General features: G+C 40.1%; 1 protein-coding gene across 4 annotated transcripts in view; it reads left to right on the top strand.

The window, feature by feature from the left end:
* The window catches only part of LOC103458009 (solute carrier family 22 member 6), a 40,751-nt gene that overhangs the window by 16,283 nt on the left and 3,636 nt on the right, over nt 1-20,832 (top strand). The window contains exons 2-9 of one of the 4 annotated variants that reach the window (XM_081602701.1): nt 3,982-4,278; nt 4,939-5,042; nt 5,159-5,313; nt 7,008-7,176; nt 7,548-7,671; nt 11,672-11,778; nt 18,871-19,082; nt 19,203-19,311. In XM_081602701.1, the coding sequence (XP_081458827.1) occupies nt 4,000-4,278; nt 4,939-5,042; nt 5,159-5,313; nt 7,008-7,176; nt 7,548-7,671; nt 11,672-11,778; nt 18,871-19,082; nt 19,203-19,311 (1,259 nt within the window). In that variant the 5' untranslated portion in view covers nt 3,982-3,999. Of the gene's footprint in view, nt 1-2,069; nt 4,279-4,938; nt 5,043-5,158; nt 5,314-7,007; nt 7,177-7,547; nt 7,672-11,671; nt 11,779-18,870; nt 19,083-19,202; nt 19,312-20,832 lie in introns of those variants that run through there. The other 3 variants (XM_081602700.1, XM_008398531.3, XM_008398530.3) reach the window with 3 other exon arrangements.

The raw sequence follows: 20,832 nt of genomic DNA, 5'->3' as shown, positions 1-20,832 counted from the left end.
CCGTATTCAGTGAAATGCATGATCAGCTTCTAAAGTTAAGCAAGCTGCCTTGAACCTGGTGTTTCTGGAGCAGCATTAAGAACACATACTGCGCTCTGTACTGTGTCTAATTATGTTAGTGCAAGCTGCAGCATATTTCAAACCCCACCACGAATTCCACATTTCAAAATCAAGATTTACTTCCAAAGGATGAATAGTTGCACAGTGGGACATCAAAACATTTTAGTTCAATAAAAAAGCATCATAAGCAATTCTTCCTCCAACACTGAGACAGTCAGAGAAACTAACACAACAAGAATGACATGATGTGACTCAATAGCCACACAATGGGGACATTTGGCAAAATATGTTACAATTATTACCTTTATTTAGTCATAAGTGGGGAAACAAACCCATGCAGATGACGACATTAATCACATTGAACTGGGTCTGTGCTGCAGCTGTAGCTGCTGTCTTTCTCCAAACAAGTTATTTTGCGGTAATGTGTAGCGTGATGCCTTTGCATGATTTTGTAAATAATTACATATTTAATGCAAAGTTGGCACTTTTAATGGACTTTTACTGCAACTTTTAGAGCAACTTTGCATTAAAAGTGTCATTATTTACCAGATGACACTTCATGACAAGAGTCATAAACATTCAGAAAGACTCATTCATGGTCATGACAGATGTTATGTCATGTTTATGACAGTGTCATGTCAGTCTTATGCACACCCCTTCAAATAAAGTGTTGCCATTAGTTCATCGCAAACTGTTCATATGTCAATAAAATAAGCAACATTTTCTGTTCAGAAAGCCCTTCTGCTGCTAAAATATCTAGCATGTCTTTGTTGTTAGCTCAACAACAAATATATTTAGTGCAATAATATATTATTTATCACATATACAACCATCAGATTGGTGCAGAATGTTTTAATACACATTCGTCTTAGAGTTTCAGGAACTCCTGATCATTCATGAAGCTTCTTTAGAAATGTGATGTCTGTGCTGCTGCTACATGTTTAGCATTGAGATGCTATTTTAGGTTTAAATAGCTTCACTGGTAGGCTAACTCCTTTTAGCACAACTTGAACGCAACATTCTTTTCCAGCGTTCAATCAGATCAGGTTTTGAAGTAAAACTGAACCAAGAGAAGCAGCTTTAATGTCCATCGCTGTTTGAGGACGTTGCTTGTGTGTCGCATTTACAGGCGTACAAGAAACACGAGAATACAAAGGTTCTCCTGGAACCTTTATATTCCCGAGATTGATTGCTTTAAAAAAAATTGTTAGTGACAATAAGTCTGGGCCATACTTTGAAGGTTTTGTCTTGACCATCCACCCTCTCATTTTGCTTATGATGTATTATAAACCTCAAGTGTCTTTTCAGATCATCTGATTTTATAGAATTTTATTGGGATGTATGTTTGATTGAATTGAAATGATTTTTTTTATGTTTAAGACAGAATATGTTGTGAATTGACACTATATATAAGTAAAGTGAAGTGAATTGAGTTCACTCAATTTACTTCACGTGAGTCCATAAAAAGCATCTGCTGTGCCTCCTCCTCCTGTTCATGCTGAACAGATTGTTCCTCTGGTTCTTGGAGAAATCCCTTCAGATTTGATCAAAATGAACTTTTTCCCCTTTTGCTGCTTGTCTAAGCTGGTTTGGTATTTTCCAGCATTTCTGCATTTTTCAGAGCGAAACCAGCAGACCAACTAGCATTTATATCCATGTAACTGCCTCTGCTCATTCTCAACTCATTTACATATAAACTGAAAGGACCTCCATGTGGCCAACACAAGTTGAAAGCCTTATAAATGTTGAACTCCCTAAACTTTGAGCACTGCATGTGAAAAAGACTCTATCTCCCCCTACAGTTTTTCCACGTGAATGTAAATGAATTAAAGCTGAGATTTATTGACATCCTTGGAATCTGCAGAGGTCAGAAAGGAGAGCATGTTTGCTCAGTGACAGTCTGAATGACATTTAACAGTAGTTCATAATATCTATGGGTATCTTTGTCAAAAAGAAACAACTTAATGGAATATATATTTAGTTAGGGGCAAAAGTTGTTGCTGTAACACAAAATTGTGTTTGTTTATTTACAAATGGAGGCTTTGGATTTTATTTAGATTTAGAGACACAATTTTATTTATTAAAGCAGAAAGGCATTTTTTTTAGGGCTGAAATGTTTTATCAGATGAATCATTATTAATTGCTTTTTGAAATAATCAACAAACAAATGTATTAATCTATTTATTGTTAACTGGAGCATACAGACTTTAACGGCTGTTTGCTGAAGGAACAAAGTAATTAATCCAGAACTATACAAAGGATATTGACATTTTGCATTTATGCTATGACAAACTGTATATGTTCTACCAGAACTCCTCACTGTCATAGATTTTCTCCTGTTGGTCACCTTTTGCGATCCAAGAATCAAATCATCAGAAAAACTCATCACCAGATCAGCTCTACACCGTATTGATGTTAAGTCCAGCAGATAAAACTGAGTTTTCACATGTTGATATGCAAAATATTTTTTTAGCTGCAGATACACGTGAGCCTTTGTGTAACACGTGCAAGTTACTTAAAGGATCTTGTTGGGGGCGGAGCCTGCTGTGTGCCAGCTGCTGTGACGATGCTGTGAGTCACAGGGATGCCGGTGGATGCCACCATGTTGGTGCATTCATAGGAAGTCGAAACGTCATTTTCATATCAGCGTGCTCATATGAATCTGGAAAGATTCCAAGAGGTTTTCATTCAGGAACGTGGTAGTCAGAGCCGTTCAGACTGCACATGGCCCTGATCCATCTGCAGCTTCTGCTGTAGTCAAAGTTTTTCTTTTTCAAATCAACACACTGCAGGTTTTATCCACAACTCCCTCAGTGTTATGGTAAAATAAGATGGAAACTTATTTTAGTGTCTTTAGCTGACATGTTCCTGTGTTTTGGGAGATAAATGCTTCTTTTTGCCCTCGCTTTTCTATTTCCTGCTTTTAGTTTTAACAGAAAGTTTGAGGTGAGTTGTCTCTTCCTCTTGGCCCCCCGACCTCCACTCCTCACCACCTCGTCTTTTTCTACTTTGGTTCCCCGACTCTTGGAACTCTTTCTGTAAGATTTGTAGAATTATCTTTAAAGCTCATGGAGGCCAGATCCCTGATCCTGACACACACCACAGCTCTCAGATTACCTCTCTGCTCTGCTCCACTTTTCCTGAATGCTTTTTACAGGAGTCACTTTAAACCCAGCAGCATGCAGGATTACCCATGCTGATGGCTGAAGAAGTGAATGCAGTCCTAATCTCGCCCTGCTATCTTTCTGCTGTCTTTGTGTCTGGGTCTCACTCCACCCAGCAGCATTCAGAACGTAACACCAGGAGGAATCTCCAGAGAACAACTGGAGTGTAATCTCAGGAATTACACACATGTCATGTGATGCTTTGGCTTTTTTTCTTCATCAGAACGGAGCTGGCCTCCCCTCTGCCTCCTTCTCCCCCCACATCATGACCAACTCCCGGTTTCACCTCCAAGCCAGTTACTTAATTTAATCTTATGAAACTCTTTCAGTGAGGGCGGAGGGACAGTGGAGCATCCTCCACTGGCTCCTCCCAGAGGTTGCAGGCTCCTCCCTCCTGCTTTAAGCTCTTCCCCATCACACTGAAGTCAGAACAGCCTCAGAGCGTCCCGCGCTGCACAGATACAGGTCGCTGTCAGAGCCCAGCAGGTGTGACTGCGTCTGCATGCCGACTGGCTGCTAATCACCTGCCTGTTGCAGACTCCAGCTGCAGACTTGTGCCTGCTGCTGAGCTCTCCTGGTTGCCAGTTTGAGTGTATTATCATCTGGGGATCTTCTCTGTCAGAACAGACGGGTTAGAAACATTTGAGGTGTGCATCTCCAGCCGGCCAGCACAATGAACTTCGATGACATTTTGAGCAAAATTGGAGGCTTTGGGAAGTTTCAGAAGCTCCTGTATGTGTGGATCTGTGTGCCTCAGATCTTCCTGGCGTTCCACATGCTGGTGTCCGTGTTCACTGGGGCCGTTCCCCGTCATCTGTGCCGCTCAGCTTGGCCTTCAGGGGCCACCCCCACCGCTTTGAACTTCAGCCTTCTGAGCGGGCCCGACGGCCGACCCGAGCTGTCCTGCAACATGGCCCTGAACCACAGCGGCGCCGGCGGTGGCACCGTGGCCCCTGATGGCACTGTGGCCCCCAGAGACGGGCACCCCACCGTGAGCTGCCAGGACGGCTGGGAGTACAGCAAGGAGACATTCCAAAGCACCACTGTCACTGAGGTGAGTGGAACACCACACAGTTTCCATTAATGTGTTAAACATAAGAAGTGGTGCAGCTGTGGAATGTGGAAGGTTTTTACTACAGTCGGCTCTGTGATATCTGACACTGGCTGGGGAGAGGAGACGGACACATGCAGTTCAAACTCCTCTCTGCACGCCACAGCAGAGTATGGTTATGACACGTGAAGGTGACGGATGTTCATCCTGGATAGGGACGCACCGATCCACTTTATTCGCTTCCCATACTGGTACCGATATCTAAGGTTACCGAAACCGATCCGACACAGAAAATCATCTTCTGAACTGACTTAATTGTTTCTGAATACAGACATAAATGTTCTGAATTACAAATTTATTTCATAATTCTGCACCAGTTAATCACACTTACACACACTTAAACACTAAAAGTGTATTAGCTGTCAAAGGGAGGAACTGGAGAGCTTCAGCTCTGACCTTAAATCTCAGAGTTTTCACAAAAAACTGAAAACCTAAACCTGTTTTTCTGTGTGTTGCTGCTGTTCTCAGAGTTCACGGTTCTTCAGCTCAAACAGAAATCAGTTACAGATTTCATCACTAATGCCCTTCAGCTCTGCTCCAGTTAAAGACCCGTTGCAAAAAGCTTCAGACTTTTTCACCTACATCTGTCTTTCTGTGTTCCAGTGGGACCTGGTCTGTTCCAACTCCAGCCTCAACAACCTTGGCTCGTCCCTCTACATGTTCGGACTCCTCATCGGTGCTGTTTTATTTGGTTACCTGGCTGATAAGTAAGTTGATAACCATTCAAATATTTCCTTGAAAACACTACGTCATCCCCAATGGGTGGTATTCCCCCTTTATGTATTGCTTTCTAGAACATTTTTTGTCTTTTTGTGTTTGTCAGATATGGCCGCCGAATCATCATCCTCATTTGCCTGGCTATTCAAGCGACCTTTGGCGTGGCCGCTGCTTTTGCTCCCAATTTCTACGTCTACACAGCCCTTCGCTTCATGGTGGGAACGTCCATCTCCGGTATTATCATGAACGCCTTTGTTTTGGGTCAGTATCCTGCAGAACCTGAGGTTGTTGGCTGGTTGATCCAGTCAGGATCATAGGAGTTTGGTTCATATCTCCAGTAATCAGTGAGCGAGAGGCGGGTTCACCCTGGACAGGTCAATTAAACTCACTCGCATGTTCATGTGGAAAGAACTTGTTCAGGATTCAGGCTCTTCTTGATGAGTGCACCCACTTAAAAACCCAACCTCAGAATTAAAAAGACGTGGTGTGTATTGTTGACAGTCTTCAGAGCTGATGTGTGGCCCATGAGAGGAAAGTTTTATCCTTTCCTTCTTTCTAGAGGCCTACAAGGTTAACGCATGATAAGATGTTCCAGAACTCTACTGAATCTTCCTATGTACATAATAGATAACTACAGATACCAAGCAACACAATCAGCGTTCCAAACTAATGCTATTCTAAAACAACACGGAACAAATTGTTCCTCTTTATATCAATGCTGTAGCATAGTAACCTCCAGAGAAATGTCCTATAACAGCAAAAATACTTTAATTTAAACAGCTTTAACAATTGTAGATGGTTATGAAGACTAAAATTACTGATCTAATGTTGTCGGCCATGAAGTAGTAACTCAACCATAAATTCATGACCTTTCAGGTCATGGTCTCAGGACTTTTGTGTGCGTCTGGCACTGGGGTGTTTGTTTTGGACTGTCTAGGTGCTGTGGGGTGTAGCCTGGGGACCCAGGGGTCAGACTGAACCTCAACAGGTTTATTAGTGAGGTCAATGGGTTGGTCTCTGTCAAAAATACCAGAACCAAGAGTTTGACAAGGGGTATGTTGGAAAATCAGCTAGATGTCATTGTGTAGGTAATGGTTTCTCAGTTCTGGTCCTCAGGAGCCACTGCCATGAAGCTTTTAGGTGTCTGCCACATACCTGACCTGAATAAGGGTGATTTAGGGAGCATTCACACTTACGTTGTTCAGTTTGTTTTAATCAAACTCCAGTTCCTTTGCCTGGAAAGTCCGGTTTGTTTGGGGCTAGGTGTGAGAAATATGATGCATCAAAATATGATGCAGACCAATAAAGCAAAGTCTTGTCCACCTATAAATCTGTTTCCTGATCTGGTTGAAGTGAACTCTGGTGCTGTTTGAATAAATATGTGAATCACCAAGTGTACTGGAGACTGCTTTAAAGCAGGAAGTGGACTACAACGCTGGGCATTCTGGGTAAATACAACCAAAACAAACACGAGAAACTAGCACTTGTTGGGTTTTTTTCGCCAAAATGCAAAATAGAAAATACTAACCGCTAAAATCTGACGCCACTCCATTTTGTTTACATTTTGTAAAGAAGGAAGTTGTGCTATGTGTCATTGTCTGAGGTTTTCATGTCGTTCCTTCAGTGGTTCTTGGTACAGCGCCCCCACAGGTGAGGGTGGGGAACTAGTTTTTCTCAGGGTTTGGATCATTTAACACAGTGCATCATGACAGCAAAGTGCACTACCTGAAAATGTAACACGTCAACCGAACCGAGTCCACCTGACTACCAGGTGTTAAAACACCCTAACACCTGCAGAGGAGATCATGCCGTCATTTAAATCAGGTGTTCTGGAGCAGAGACACATCCAGAACACACAGAGCAGTTCTCCCGGATGACCAGAACTGAGAAACACAGGGGAAGGTTCAGAGGTCAGCGTGTGCTTTGCAGTGTGCTCATCAGTCCCTTCCTCTCAGGTACTGAATGGACGGGCCTGAGACAGCGCATGCTGGCCGGGATAATCACAGACTACTTCTTCGGATTTGGGTACATCCTCCTGGCCGCGGTGGCATACTTCATAAGGGACTGGCGCAAGCTGCAGCTGGCTATATCTGCACCTGGCTTTCTCTTCATCGTCTACATTTGGTGAGTGGGCTGCAGTCTGAACAAGCATAGAAAATAAAAAAACAAAAGCTGATTGTCTGACTTGTTTTCTGCTTGTGAATTATGGCGATTCATTCTCTGTCTACAAGGCATTCCTCAGACCAGAGGAAAATGTGCTGACCTTCTTTGAGGTTGCCTCGCATGCCTCTTGCCATGCAAGTTATTTATGATTCTCATTTACATTTGACATATGCAAAAACACAGAGAGAGAGAGAGAGAGAGAGATAAACAGAGTAATGGCTTCATTCCAGTGAAGGTGTGAGTTTCGGGAACAAGTCAGTCAGAAAAAGCCCTAAAGGACTTTGAGGTGATGTTTAAGATAAATGTTTGACATAGAGTGTTTTTCCTTACAGGGTTTTGCCGAAGTCGGCCCGCTGGTTGATGGCCAACGACAGGAAGGAGGAAGCATGGGACGTGATCCTGAAGGCAGCAGAGATGAATGGGAAGCCCATCAGTAAGGACGTGGAGATGTGTCAGGTAGGAATGTGGCTTTAGTAGTTCTTCCTTCCACGAGAGTCACAAGTAATTTTATGTTGACAGAATGCTGACATAAAATGTGTCACAACCTGCACTGAGAAATTACCAACTGTAGCCAAGTCCCACCTTTTTTTGTTAGAAGCTGTCAGTATCTGACTTTTAATTTTATGGAATGATAATCCTCTTTTATTTTTTTTCTTTCGTTTTTGGACTGGAAATGTTTCTATTAAAGTTGCAGTATGTAACTTTTATTAAATTTTTTCATATTTGGTAAAGCTGTCACCTTGTTGTGGCAGTATAATATGAGACAGATAATTTATGAAAAGATTGATCGATCCCCTCTGCCTTCTCGCTGTGGTCCTACTGTCATCTGCAGAAATACACCAATCAGTCAGAAACAACCAATCAGAGCTGGGAGGCAGGTCTTAGCAAAGTTAATCAAGCTTGTGTATGCAAATTTGCCTGTTTGCTGCAGGTGTGCTGATGATGGAGAAACAACTTAACATTTTAAGGTAGCTGTTCATCCACCGTTATCGGTGGCCGTGCTAATTAGCCTGACCATTCACTCAGCAGAAAACATGTAGTAGAGTGTGAGCAGAGTCTACATGAAAATGATTGACAGTGTTAAGACCCTCCTCCTGGCTCTGATTGGTTGTTTCTGACTGTGAGTAGTGTATTTCTGCAGATGGCAGCAGGACCACAGTGAGAAGGCAGAGGAGCTCAGTCTTTTCACAGATTCATATTCTCATATTACATACTGATAGTTTTAACAAATATGTAAAAAAAAAAAAACATATTGTTATAAAACCGACTGCAGCTTTAATAAATAATCAGTAATGAACAAAACTCTAAAAGGTACCATGCTCAAAAAGGTTTCACATTAGCGTGTTGCTGATTTCTTCCATGTTTTTGGTTCTAAATGATTTCATGCCAAAATACTCCAACCGCTACAAATGACACTACAACCACAAACCTCAATGTGAATTATTGGGATTTTATGTGACCAACCCACTCAAAGTCGTGCATAATTTTGACCTTCAACATTCAGTCAAAGCTACTAAGAACAAAGTAGGATAGGATAGAACTGGCCAGTCAAAGTCCAGATCTAAATCCAAATGAGAATTTTTTGCCAATAGTTAAAACCTGATGCTAACAGACGTTCTCCATCCAATTTGAGCATGCAGACAAATAAGAAAAGGAACATTTCAGTCTCCACATTTACAAAGCTATTTGGAGATTCCAAGTGAACACCACTTGTCTGATTTCTATATGTGATACTATAAGTTTTTGAAAATCATGCATCGCCGCTTTTCTTTTACTGTACAATTCTGCACTTTGTTTTGGTCAATGAAATTAGATCTCAGTAGATTATATTGTTGTTTGTTGTAAAACAGCAATGTGAAAAGATTAAAGGGGTGTCATGCTGCATTTAAGTAACATTTAAGACATTTTGATTATTCCACAAATTAAAAACAATACAACTGGCGACATGTTTTTAATCCAAGGAGGAAGTTTTTCTTCCCTTTGTGGTCTCAGATTGTGTAATTTTATAATCCACACTGGTGACTGAGCACTCCCTCACTCATGTGATGTGTGTATAAGCTTCCTTCTTTGACAATGTATCAGTCATGGGACATCTGCAGATCAGACTGAACTGCAGGATTTCAAACCAACAAGAGGAGCAGAGAGACGCATCCCACCTGCAGGTTTCCGCTCTTAAAGCCGCATGTAGCAATTAAGTGATTCACCATAAAGCCAGAGCAACATGTGATGTCATCTCAACTCTCACTGCTTTGATAAATGAAAACATACAGCAGAAGTAAATGACACAAAAGCATAGTGTAGATCCACATTTCCTTTAAAGCTGCTGCTTCAAACGGCCAGAGATGACTTTGGTTTGTTGACCTGAACAACTAGTGGCAGCAGGTTGGTGTTCAGCTGCCAATGTTAGCCTTAGCTCAAATTAGCAGCTAGTGGTTTTGATCCAGAAGGGAAGGATACGGGAGCTGTAAACAAAGTTTTCTGTTCATAAATCCCGACACCAAGCTTATATGTTTGCAGAGAGAAGACTTTCAGGGTTATTTTCACTGCAGGAGCTGACAGTAACGGCTCATGCAGTTTAGCAAAATTGGGCAAGCTCTCTAGTCCCCCGCTTTCACTTCACATTTTAGACATGATTCAGCAATGACACCTGGTTTGCTTTTTTCCTGGAACTGTCAGTGACCCCAGAGGGTTTTTCTGAGCATTTCCTCAGTGAAGTTCAAACGGAGTAACTGACTCTGAGCAGCAACGCCTCCCACTGCAGCCACCTCCGTCTAGGTCTTGTTTAGTGATTAAAGGGGCAGTACTATGTATTTTCCAGCCACATAATGGCACTTTATAGGACAGGCAAGTAACTATGTGGCTTTCAGTTTTTACATAAATGCTTTATATATGAAATATGATTTAAACAAAATTTGACTTTGTAATTCAACACTTTGACATTGGTTCTCTGTCTCTTTAAAAACTCCTGCTCTTTCTGAAACTCCGCCTTCAGGAAGTCATCACAACATGTCTCCTCTATTAACCCTTTAACAAAGTTTTTACCAGCACTGCACAAAGAAGTAGCTTCTATGATGAGCTCAACTGATGTACAGCTCCACCAGGTATTTGCTAATTGCTGCTGGCTAGTCTGAAGGAGCTGAGTGGAGAATTGCTGCTCTGTGCTTAGAAACTGCAACTCAGAGGAGGAGCTGCATTTCGAAGGCGCAGCTAGGTCCACCCAGGCGTTTTTGTACACCTGAATGGTTGCCATGGAGATTAAAGGATTTCTCAAACATGTTTGAAAGAATCACAGCAATACTCCAGGTATATTTTAATGAGGGAATAACATCACAACATGATGCAAAGCTGAAAGAAATTGATTTTACATAATACTGCCCCTGAGTACAAGATAAAGTCCAGTTGAAAATTAAAAGGCATAATTTCACAATAAAACTATAGCTATTGATTCCATCACAGAACCAATTTTCAATTCACTGCAAACTCCATAGAAAGGTGTAACTGTAAAAAAATGTTCTGTAAGATGCTGATGAGAGTAAAAATTCAGAGGTGGGAGAAAAGAGAGAGAGTATTTCAGGAAGACACTTTACACCTGACCACTTACTATCCTGGAGTTATCAGAGTTTAGTGTGAATAGTCAGAAAGGTGTCCTGTGTTTGAAACATCTGGTTCTCTCCTCCACATCAGGCCTCATCCTTCAGGGGATGGTTAGTCTCCCTCCCTCTCCTTTCCTCTTTTTTTAGCTCGGCCAAATGTTTGCCGTAACGTTTCCTCAGCAGAACCAATCATTCTCCTGCTTACACAAACAAAAATGAATTCAGGCAGTGAATAGATTCCAGAGTCACATGGGCAAACTTTCTCTGCCAGAGGGGGCACTGCTGTTATCCTAAACATCTCTGACTTCATTCTGATAGCACATTTATTTCAAGTCAAATATCTGCTCCAAATTAATCCACCTCCAGATTGGTCCATAAATTAAATCCAGCATGTATTTTCATGCCTCAACTTGGTTTCTCTGTGATTTATGAGCAAAGCTGCATTACTATGAGATCAATTCCACCAGTTTGCCTGTGACCAGCAGTACCTGACCATCTCCAGTCTAGACACACACACATACACACACACACACAGGTGTCTGGATCTGGTTCTGCTCGGGTTGCATTCCCAGTCCAGACTGTGTGCATTCACTCAGCGGGGCTGCAGAGTGGAAGCTCATTAAATGAGGTAGATCTATTAGAGAAGATGACCTAAATAAACTAATAAACATAAATCAGCAGCATACGCTTGACGGTGTTGCTGTGGCAACGGCTCGCTCACTGTATGGCCCTGCTACTGCACACTGTAGTGGCTTCTGTTCTGACTTTGAATAAATTCGTTTGATAACAGGCTCTCGTTTGAACATGCAAACCATTCCGAGAGCTGGATGTTTCAGCCGCCCCCCTGTTTCTCTTTTCACCAGGTTTATCAGACTGAAGACAAAACCAAGCTGAAGAAAAAACACTCCCTGGTTGACCTCGTTCGAACCCCGACAATGAGGAAGCAGTCCCTGATCGTCTTTTATCTTTGGTGAGTACTCGCAGAACTTTACCTCTTTATCTCCTCTATAGAAGGATTAATCTGAAACAGCCTTGGTCTGATCAAAACTGGGACGCTGTGCGCCCAAACCAAACCAGACAAGGTCGGGTCATGTCCAAGGTCGGGTCATGTCCAAGGTCGGGTCATGTCCAAGGTCGGGTCATGTCCAAGGTCGGGCCGTCTTACTAGAGCACCTTTTAGATTGTCTTAAACTCATTGACGTGCAAGGAGTTCATTCTTGGTTGCGTTGAAGTCAGAAACAATAGAAAACTATACTGAAAATAATATTACTGAGTTTAATAGAGAGAGAACTTCAGAGACCCCAGAGGGACATGGGGGGGATCTTTTTCCTTTTGCGTTTCCTGTCAGTTTTTGCTACTGAAAGTACTGAAAGTTTTTCTGTTACAATAAAAGTTTTTTGTAAGGTTTGTCCATGTATGTTAATATCTCGTTTCTGAGATATCAGGATGCAAGCGCACCGCAACCGATGTACAAAATGTGAGAGAAAATCTGGTCAAACATGGTCTACAGCCGTCCTCTGAGACATGAAGACGACAGAAACTTTCTGGAAGAAAGAAAGAAAAATACAAAGTATTTGGAGTATTTAGAGTTAGTTTTGCTTTTGTCTTCTTCATGCTGGCAGTCTGGCTGGTTTTCATGTGCAGTCCCATCTCCACCTTACACAAACAAACATGAACTCACAGTTAATGGATCAATTTTCAACCAGTTTTCTGCACCAAGGAGTTTAAGAATATATAAAACATGTTTTCACTGAGGTCCTTTAAATATGTCTAATTCTAAATAAACTTTTATTGTCACTGTGACTGTAAGCAAAATAGAACAGGTTGTATTTGCTCATTTATTGTAAAGGAATTCAATACTTTAGCGAGATATCGTAACAGGAAAAAGAATTCCCACATGCCTTCCGGGAGTCGCTGTGGGAAACGGACGGCTGTGAACACTTTTCCATTACCAGATACCGGATATTAGCTTCCAGTTGTAGACCACTGTGAAATTTGGTTATAAACCAAAAAATTTTATGTTTTTCTGCCTTGTTGTTTTAAATGCACTTTATAAAAAAAAAAGCTATATAATCGTGAAACCATCACATTATTCTGTCAGATGAGTAGAAAGTAACTCACTTACTGTTGAATATTTGCCTTAGTGGTTTTCCATAAAAGCTTTGCGTGGCGGGTATTAGGTGGAGGTTATAGCCTGCAATATGGATTACAATATATATTTTCATCTGTGCAGGAAATTCTATCAGGGAGCTTCTTGTCTTACCCTGTTTACAGTAAGAATGTGTTCTCAAGTTTTAAAAATTCTCAGAATGCTAATCCAGGAGTCTGCATGTTGGAGCAGCATTTCTGGTTTGTTGTAGGTGTAAACTAAGAGCAAACAGCTCAATGAGGTTTAACTGTATAAAAAAAAAATCTGAATGCTAGCAGACTACATATCCCACCTCCCTGCTGCTGCTCTCTGTCTATATGGATGGAAAGTTTCTCTTTTCATTCTGATTTCAAGAAAGCAAATTTAGTTACTTGAAATAAAAAGCCTCATCATGGAGGAAGGAAGCATTGCTATGTGATCATTCATTTTCTTTTTGAAAAATCGTAAAAAAATAAAAATAAATAAAATAAAATTAAAAAAAGCTAGTATTCTGCCAGAGTGTGTGAAGTTGTTTCCCAGTCCTGACTTCTTCCTGGAGTGACACAGGCCTGTTGATATTTTTCTCCTTAGTGTTGAGATCTTTAACAAGTCAAAGCAGAGCTGTTTCATTCAAAATTTAAATAAATAAATGCTGATAATAAATATTTTATGAAATAAATACATGTATCCATTAAATAAAACAAAATAAATATTTTCAAATAGAATATTTTTACCTTATTTTTTATTTATTTTTGATATGTATTTGTTTCCATATATTTATTTATTTGTGAATTATTCATTTCACAATAGTGTTTTATTTTGTGACTTTTTTTGTTACGCTACTTTCCGTATTTTATGGACTTGTATTTTTTAGCTTCGTTGATGAAATATTATGAATAATTAGTAACTGTATTTGTCTAATTGTTTAATTTTGATTAAAGTGCCTCTCCATGTCAGAGACCTTACCTAAAGAGGGAAACTTCTTGTGATTGGCTTCCTTCCTTCCTGGCTGCATTGTGGAGCAGATGCTAACTCTGTTGCCTAGCAGCAGGACGGTCCAGTCTGCTTTTAGTTTGCATGTTCTCTCTGGGTACTCCAGCTTCCTCCCAGAGCTCAGAAACACGGCCGTTTGGACCCAGTGGTCACAGAACAGAACCAGTTTCTCATGTCAAATTTGCTCTGACTGCAACACTCATACCAAAAACATTTCCTCTGTATGTGGAAAGTGATCCAGCAGTGGATTTCAGGTTTACATTAGTATTATAATTAGCAGCATTATTATAACTAGGAGCCTAGAAGAAGAATGAATGAATGGATAAGCTGATGGATCTGACACGCTTTAGAGCGATCAGAGCAGAGAGTGATTTCTATCTAACTGGGTCACATATTTTCTCCCTCCATCCCGCCTCTATGCTCTAAGCTAACAAGTCCTCCATTCACTGGATGGCAAACACTTTTGTAACTCGATGCTGAAAACAGCAGGGTGCCAAGTGAAAGCAATAACTGTCATAGAAATAATTTGATTTGTGAAATTTGGTCGCAGGGTGACACATTAAATATTTTACAAGGCGAGGTCTGAATATTCTTTTGCTGTGTGATCTGGGTCTGTATTTGTTTTCTTGGGTTCTGAGGAAGCAGAATATTTGTGACTGTAAAAAGCAGCGATGCTGTGATACTTTTTGCCTCTTAGAATTTTTCCTTGCTCCATCTGCATGCAGCGTATTCAGCGGACAGGAATGTCCCTCCACTAGTAGGATGTTTTTCTGCTTACCGAACAACTTCTTGGTTTCACACACACTTAGTTTTTACAGGCGTGGTTTCTAACTAACCAGACTCTAATACAGTAATCATATTAATATGTAATAAAACAGACAGGAATAAATTATAAATGATGGAAAGTTCATATTTGACCTTGCATTGGAAGCTTTCTTCTGGATGTGAACTCATTTTTCAGTCTCTTCTGCATTTTAAAATTTCCAAGCCAAACAGCAGGCGTTTTCTGGCTCCGCTATGAAAAAGAGAGGGAAGCTCTTGGAATTTTATGACCTTTCAACATTCCTCTCAGCCTGGAAGCTTCTCCCATCTACTCGTTTTTTCCCCCAACTGGGTCAGGTTCTGGACCACTGCAGGAAAATCAGCAAATTGAGTGCAAAAGAGCAGAAGCAAAACAAGTCAAAGTGACAGAACGGGCAGAGAGAGTAGAGCACAGAAAGAATATTCCCCTCTTTTGAGTTTCTTTATAATCTTGATTTATTTTTAGTTTTTGCTTCACATTTCTCTAAAAAGACATGGAAAGTTTGCAGTTATAGTCATTTCTACTAATCTAGAAGCTACTTTTGTCACATTTTGTAACATCACAACAAACCTCAAATATCGTCACCTTCCTAAAATAAATGGCACAAGTCATTTTTTGCCACCTTTCCAAAAGATGTTTTTAGATAAAAAAAAAAAACACTCTTGGCAAAAAATGATTGAAGACATTACTTTAGAAAGTTGACAATGTGTTCTATTGAAATGTTCTTTGCTGACATTCTGTGTTATTTTGCCTCATAAAATCTTAAGCAAACATGGAAACTTTTGTTTAAATCAAGACTACATGAGACAAAAAGTTCATTGGGTGTGAATACAGTTCTGTTTGCCACAGACAGGTTCTTTACTGGTTGCATGGACCCCATGACCCTCGGCCCCACTGTATCATACAAACTCAAACTTGATCCCAAATTACTCTCAACACTCATTGAAGCATGTCTTAGTCAGCAGTAGATCAGACAGAACCAAGCACACTTTATTTATTCTGAAAATCAGCCCTGATCTTTAACAACAGTGGTTAAAAATAATATTTTAACATATTATAACAAGAAATTCACACAAACATCAAACTACTTCCTTTTGATCAGAAAAGGAAAGTATCGCTCCTGGTGCCCCTACAAATGTAACATAGAGTTTTACAGTAAGAAAGAATTAAAAATGTTATCTTTGATATTTATTGTTATTTTGATCTTGAGCAAAGATTTAGGCAAAAGTATAGTATAATTGTCTGTTGATTATAGTGACTACTTCCTGGAGCGAAAGCTAATTTTAATCAAAGTTTAGACTGAAGTTTAATTTTAGATATATACCCGACACAAATCCAGACTTCAGTCCTGATTTAGAGGAACCGACCGTTTGTGTATATCTCAGGTTTTCAGGGAGTTTGTTCTGAGCTAAGGAGCAGAGAAACTAAATGTTGCCTGACTTTGTTTAGATCTGGTTCTGGAAACTCTGAAGACCTGAGGCATCAACATGGTTCATATATGATTTATTTTTCTGGTATTTTTCAAGTTCCCAACAACACCAAGGTTTCTTGGCCTCCCCATATTTCTGTCAGTTCTTTTAGCCAATTTGCTAGCAAGCTATTAGCTGGTTGAGATATCTGAGTTTTGTGTTCTGCTTGCTGGGAGATTTTTAATAGAAAATGCACCTTGTAGCTTTGCAACTGTAGCCTTAAAACTTAAGTAAGCAACAAGTGGAGGTATCTTAGCTTCCACACCATGAGCGAATGTTTGTTTAGGCAAATTCACCTGCCTTGTAAGCTCAGGGGAACAACAAGGAGCCATCTTTAGGGCTAATCGGGGGCACTGTATTATTCTTTGCAGCCTGAGAAATCGTCAACGCTCTCATTAAAAGAAATGTTACAATACTGAAATAATATCATGGAAAGTTGAAATGTTCTTGGTGCAAAAACAAGAAGGTCTACTTCATATCCTGTGACCAGCAATCTAACTCATATAATTCCATCCAATATCACTTTCATGGACAGCGAATGTTGGAACAGTCAACCAGGATAATGTTTGGTGACACTAACTATGTGCTCTGTAGAATCCACTGGATGCTCTGTGGCACCACTTCATATGTCTAACTCTAATTCTGAGTACTTATGGTAACATAAACAGAAGTGAACAGTCTCAACCTGCCAGACCAGTTCTCACAAGGCTTCAGAAAGAACCAGTTTCCCAGGAAAATACAGCTTGTAAGCCGAAGCTTGTCACTGTAGACTTTTTAGGTGTTCACAAGTGAACCAGACTCCACGCCTGGCGTCCCATCCAGTTAGCCGAGATCTGGATTATTGTATCATTTTCCTCGCAGCCTGTTAATTTACCTCTCTGTCAAGTCAAACAGAGTCTGCGTGAAACATTCATCAGAGCAGCAGGCGGGAAGTAATGGGGTCACAAACCCTCTACTGTGACCTGCATTCTGTTCTTACACAGATGACACGTTCAGATTGGCATAATTATTTGCATATAATTCAGTACAAACCCAAAATACAACCTTGTGCTTTTAGATGACTTTTTAAAAAAATAACTCCTGCAAAGAAAAGTTGGAAAAACAAAGTCAATAAATGGTTATTTCCACTGAGTGGAACGCTCCCATCACAAGTTTTTGGTGTGCCTTGAAACGTCCCTTTGTTCAGCTGTTAAAATGGGAGCTCTGAGCTGCAGAAAGACCTTCTTTAGACGGTAGGCTCTAAATAAAACCGGTCTAAATGTAACTCTGTCACATTTAGTGTTTCTAAATGTTGCTAAACGTGACACAAAATGTGCCACGTTTAGCAACAATTGGTGCCGAAACATTTAGTGCCAGCAAGCCCAGGAGTCTCTCTGCCACGCCCACAGCGGCTGAGTTACCTGTTGCTGCAAAAATGACTAGTGCATAACCAGGCGGTTTGCTGTTCTCTGAACTACAAAACTCATATTTGCAGACCATGTAGAGAAATTAGTAAACTAAAGAAAAACATTCAGGCTTAGCTGAGGTATAATGTACTACATTATTCTCTATGATATCATAGAATATGCTACCCAAAAATAAAAAGAGCAAGAACTGCTTTTGGAAATGCAGCAGTTTGAATGAAACCTGAATGAAAAGAGAAAAGTAGCTTCAGTTTCAGACCACAGCTCTGAATTTGGATTCTGTGATCTGAATGTGACAGTCAGCATCTGGCAGAGTGAGCTTCAACTGATATTGGATCGTTATTGTTCTTACACTATGAAATATCTTTAATAGAAACTATGACAGATAATTTTACACTGCTTACCTTCAAAATTACAACAGTATCAAGAAAAATTAGCAACATTTTGTGTAATATGTCTTTTTTATATTTGATTTGCATTAAAACTTTTCCTCCTCTACGTTATGAAGGGGAATGAAACAGCAAAATGACCAAAGCAGTAGCTGACTAAACCACTGTTTATGAAAGCCACAAAAACTCCTTATAAAATGCGCTTATGAAAGTTCTTACGTGTAGGGTTTCATAATTTCCCTCTCTGTCGCCATCCTGTGGTCATATTAGGAATGACATTTTGAATAAAATGCAGTGTTACTATCAAAACACACGTTTTTTTCCAAGAAAAAAACCCCGCTGTTAGGAAATGACGAGAGAATTTAATCTATAAATAAAGAAGTTTTTTTTTAAAAAAAACACTGCTATCATGAAAAGTGGATTCAAACCCCTTCCAAGAGAAATATCTTCTAACAATCTATAAATAATTCAATCACAATGACTGTGTGATGTTTTAGATGAACACTCAAGAAACTCCAATGATCCTAAGCAACATTAACCCTTTGGAGTCTTGGGTCTAAATGGCCGTTTTGTCTAATTTTGATCTGATCAGGTCCAGAAGACAATATTCAACTGAAAAATTACATAAGATTTGAAATATTCTGAACTGGCTGATAAAACAACCTCTTAAAATGTTCCAATTGCTCTTAGACCACAGAAACATAAAACAGAGCAAGAGACATGAAAGCAACAAACACTTGCTTAACCGCCAGAACCTAAGCACAGGACTTTATGTCATTTTGGAACAGTCTCCATCTAGAATGATGCCATGCGCTAATGTGTGTCTTTCTTTTCGCTGGACACAAAGAAGCGTCCTAACATCATCCTTCATGTTCCAGGTTCGTCAACGTCCTGGTGTACTACGGCTTGTCCCTCAACATTTCCGACTTCGGAATGAACATCTACCTGACCCAGATGATCTTTGGCCTGGTGGAGATGCCTGCACGCACCATCACACTGTTCACCCTCAACCGCTCACGCAAGTTCTCTCAGCTGGCTTTCCTAGCAGTGGGAGGTTCTGCCTGCCTGCTGACCACCTGCATCCCCAGCGGTATGTAAACACAGGGCAAACAGTCTTTACTTAATCTGTCTAGTCGAATAAAAAATAGACAAGTCTTTTTAAACACTGTTTTTGAGTGGTGACAACTTATTGTGTCATTTTTTTCTTTAGACCTGCCCGTTGTCCGAACGGTCCTGGCCATGATCGGGAAGTTTGGGATTACAGCCTCTCTGTCTATCATTTATGTCTACTCAGCTGAAATATTTCCAACAGTGATCAGGTGGGTGTTGCCCTGCTGTGCATTTCTGTGTGTTGTTTGGTGAAAAAAGATCCTAAAACCCTTTGCTCAGCGTACTTAATCTGTTTTAACAATGCCGTCCAGGATTTACGTTGAAACACGGCCAGCTGCCGGTGTGTTGTAAGAGAAACTGGATGCTCTCACAGCCATTTGATCCGGTCCAGTCAGTCTTTACTTAATGGGAACTGTTTTGGAGAAGTTGAAATGAAAAATGTTTGTGGCAACTCGGCTATGAGGTGTTTTTTGTCAAAACAAACGGTAACACTTTATTTGAAGGGGTGTGCATAAGACTGACATGACACTGTCATAAACATGACATAACATCTGTCATGAACATAAAGAAGTTTTTATGAATGTTTATGACTATTGTCATGAAGTGTAATTCGGTAAATAATGACACTTTTAATGCAAAGTTGATCTAAAAGTTGTAGTAAAAGTCCATTAGAAATGCCAACTTTGCATTAAATTATAATTTACAAGATCATGCAAAGTTGGCACTTTTAATGGACTTTTAATGCAACTTTTAGAGCAACTTTGCATTAAAAGTGTCATTATTTACCGAATGACACTTTATGACAACTGTTCTAAACATTCATAAAGACTCCTTTATATTCATGACAGATGTTATGTCATGTTTATGACAGCGTCATGTCAGTCTTATGCACACCCCTTCAAATAAAGTGTTACCAAACAAACATTTATCTAATGTCACCATTAAATTTGATTGAGAGTCCAATAGTCTAAAGCCAAACAGATAAAAACATAAACATTTAGTGTCATGATGTCATGATATAGGCATTTGGTTTTTATCTGACTATTTAAGGTAGTAAAGTGTTGTCCAGTTTCTTATTACTTGCAAATGTTAGTTAAAATGTATTCACATTACATCTTCCTTGTCAAGGGAATCTTTCAGCCGTAGTGCTGTCTTACCTCAGTGCCGACATACCAGGGGCCTACAGGGGCCCCAGGAACAACTAGCCAAATGCAAACACCACTGATACTGAAGAAAGATAAAGTAGAGCCAATATTTCCCAGGGTTCCCTGTGAGGGGATGGGACATTACAGCTGAACTTTTAAGGTGCATTCAGGGACGACTTGGACTCTGCATTGTATATAAAACAACTCAAAAGTGCTGTAAGCTGCTGTTGCACAATATATCGGCACTAATATTGGTATCGGCCAATATCAATCTTTTTTTTTAACATATTGGTACCGGTCGGATAAATAAACTGGGTTAATATTAACAGCTGATATTTATTTCCAATGTTGTCATTTGTTTGTGGAAGGAGAGAGAAAGAGGTTGGTCATGTGACAGTGATGCAGCAAAGGATTGTGGGGAGTTTAGCCTAAGCAAGAGCAGTGGTGAAATCGATGGTGTTGAAAGGGTAATGAAAAAGATATAATGTCGGTAAATATTGCTTATTGGCCATAACAGCAATATTAATATTGAATCAGTGCATCCCTTATGTAAATGTTTGTTAATCTCACATATCAGAACAGTTT

This window comes from Poecilia reticulata, chromosome 21 (genome assembly GCF_904066995.2).
Source record: "Poecilia reticulata chromosome 21, P_reticulata-male-v2, whole genome shotgun sequence".
Taxonomy (NCBI): domain Eukaryota; kingdom Metazoa; phylum Chordata; class Actinopteri; order Cyprinodontiformes; family Poeciliidae; genus Poecilia; species Poecilia reticulata.
Note: the sequence above shows the minus strand (reverse complement) of the source record. Positions and strands in the feature narration are given on the sequence as shown.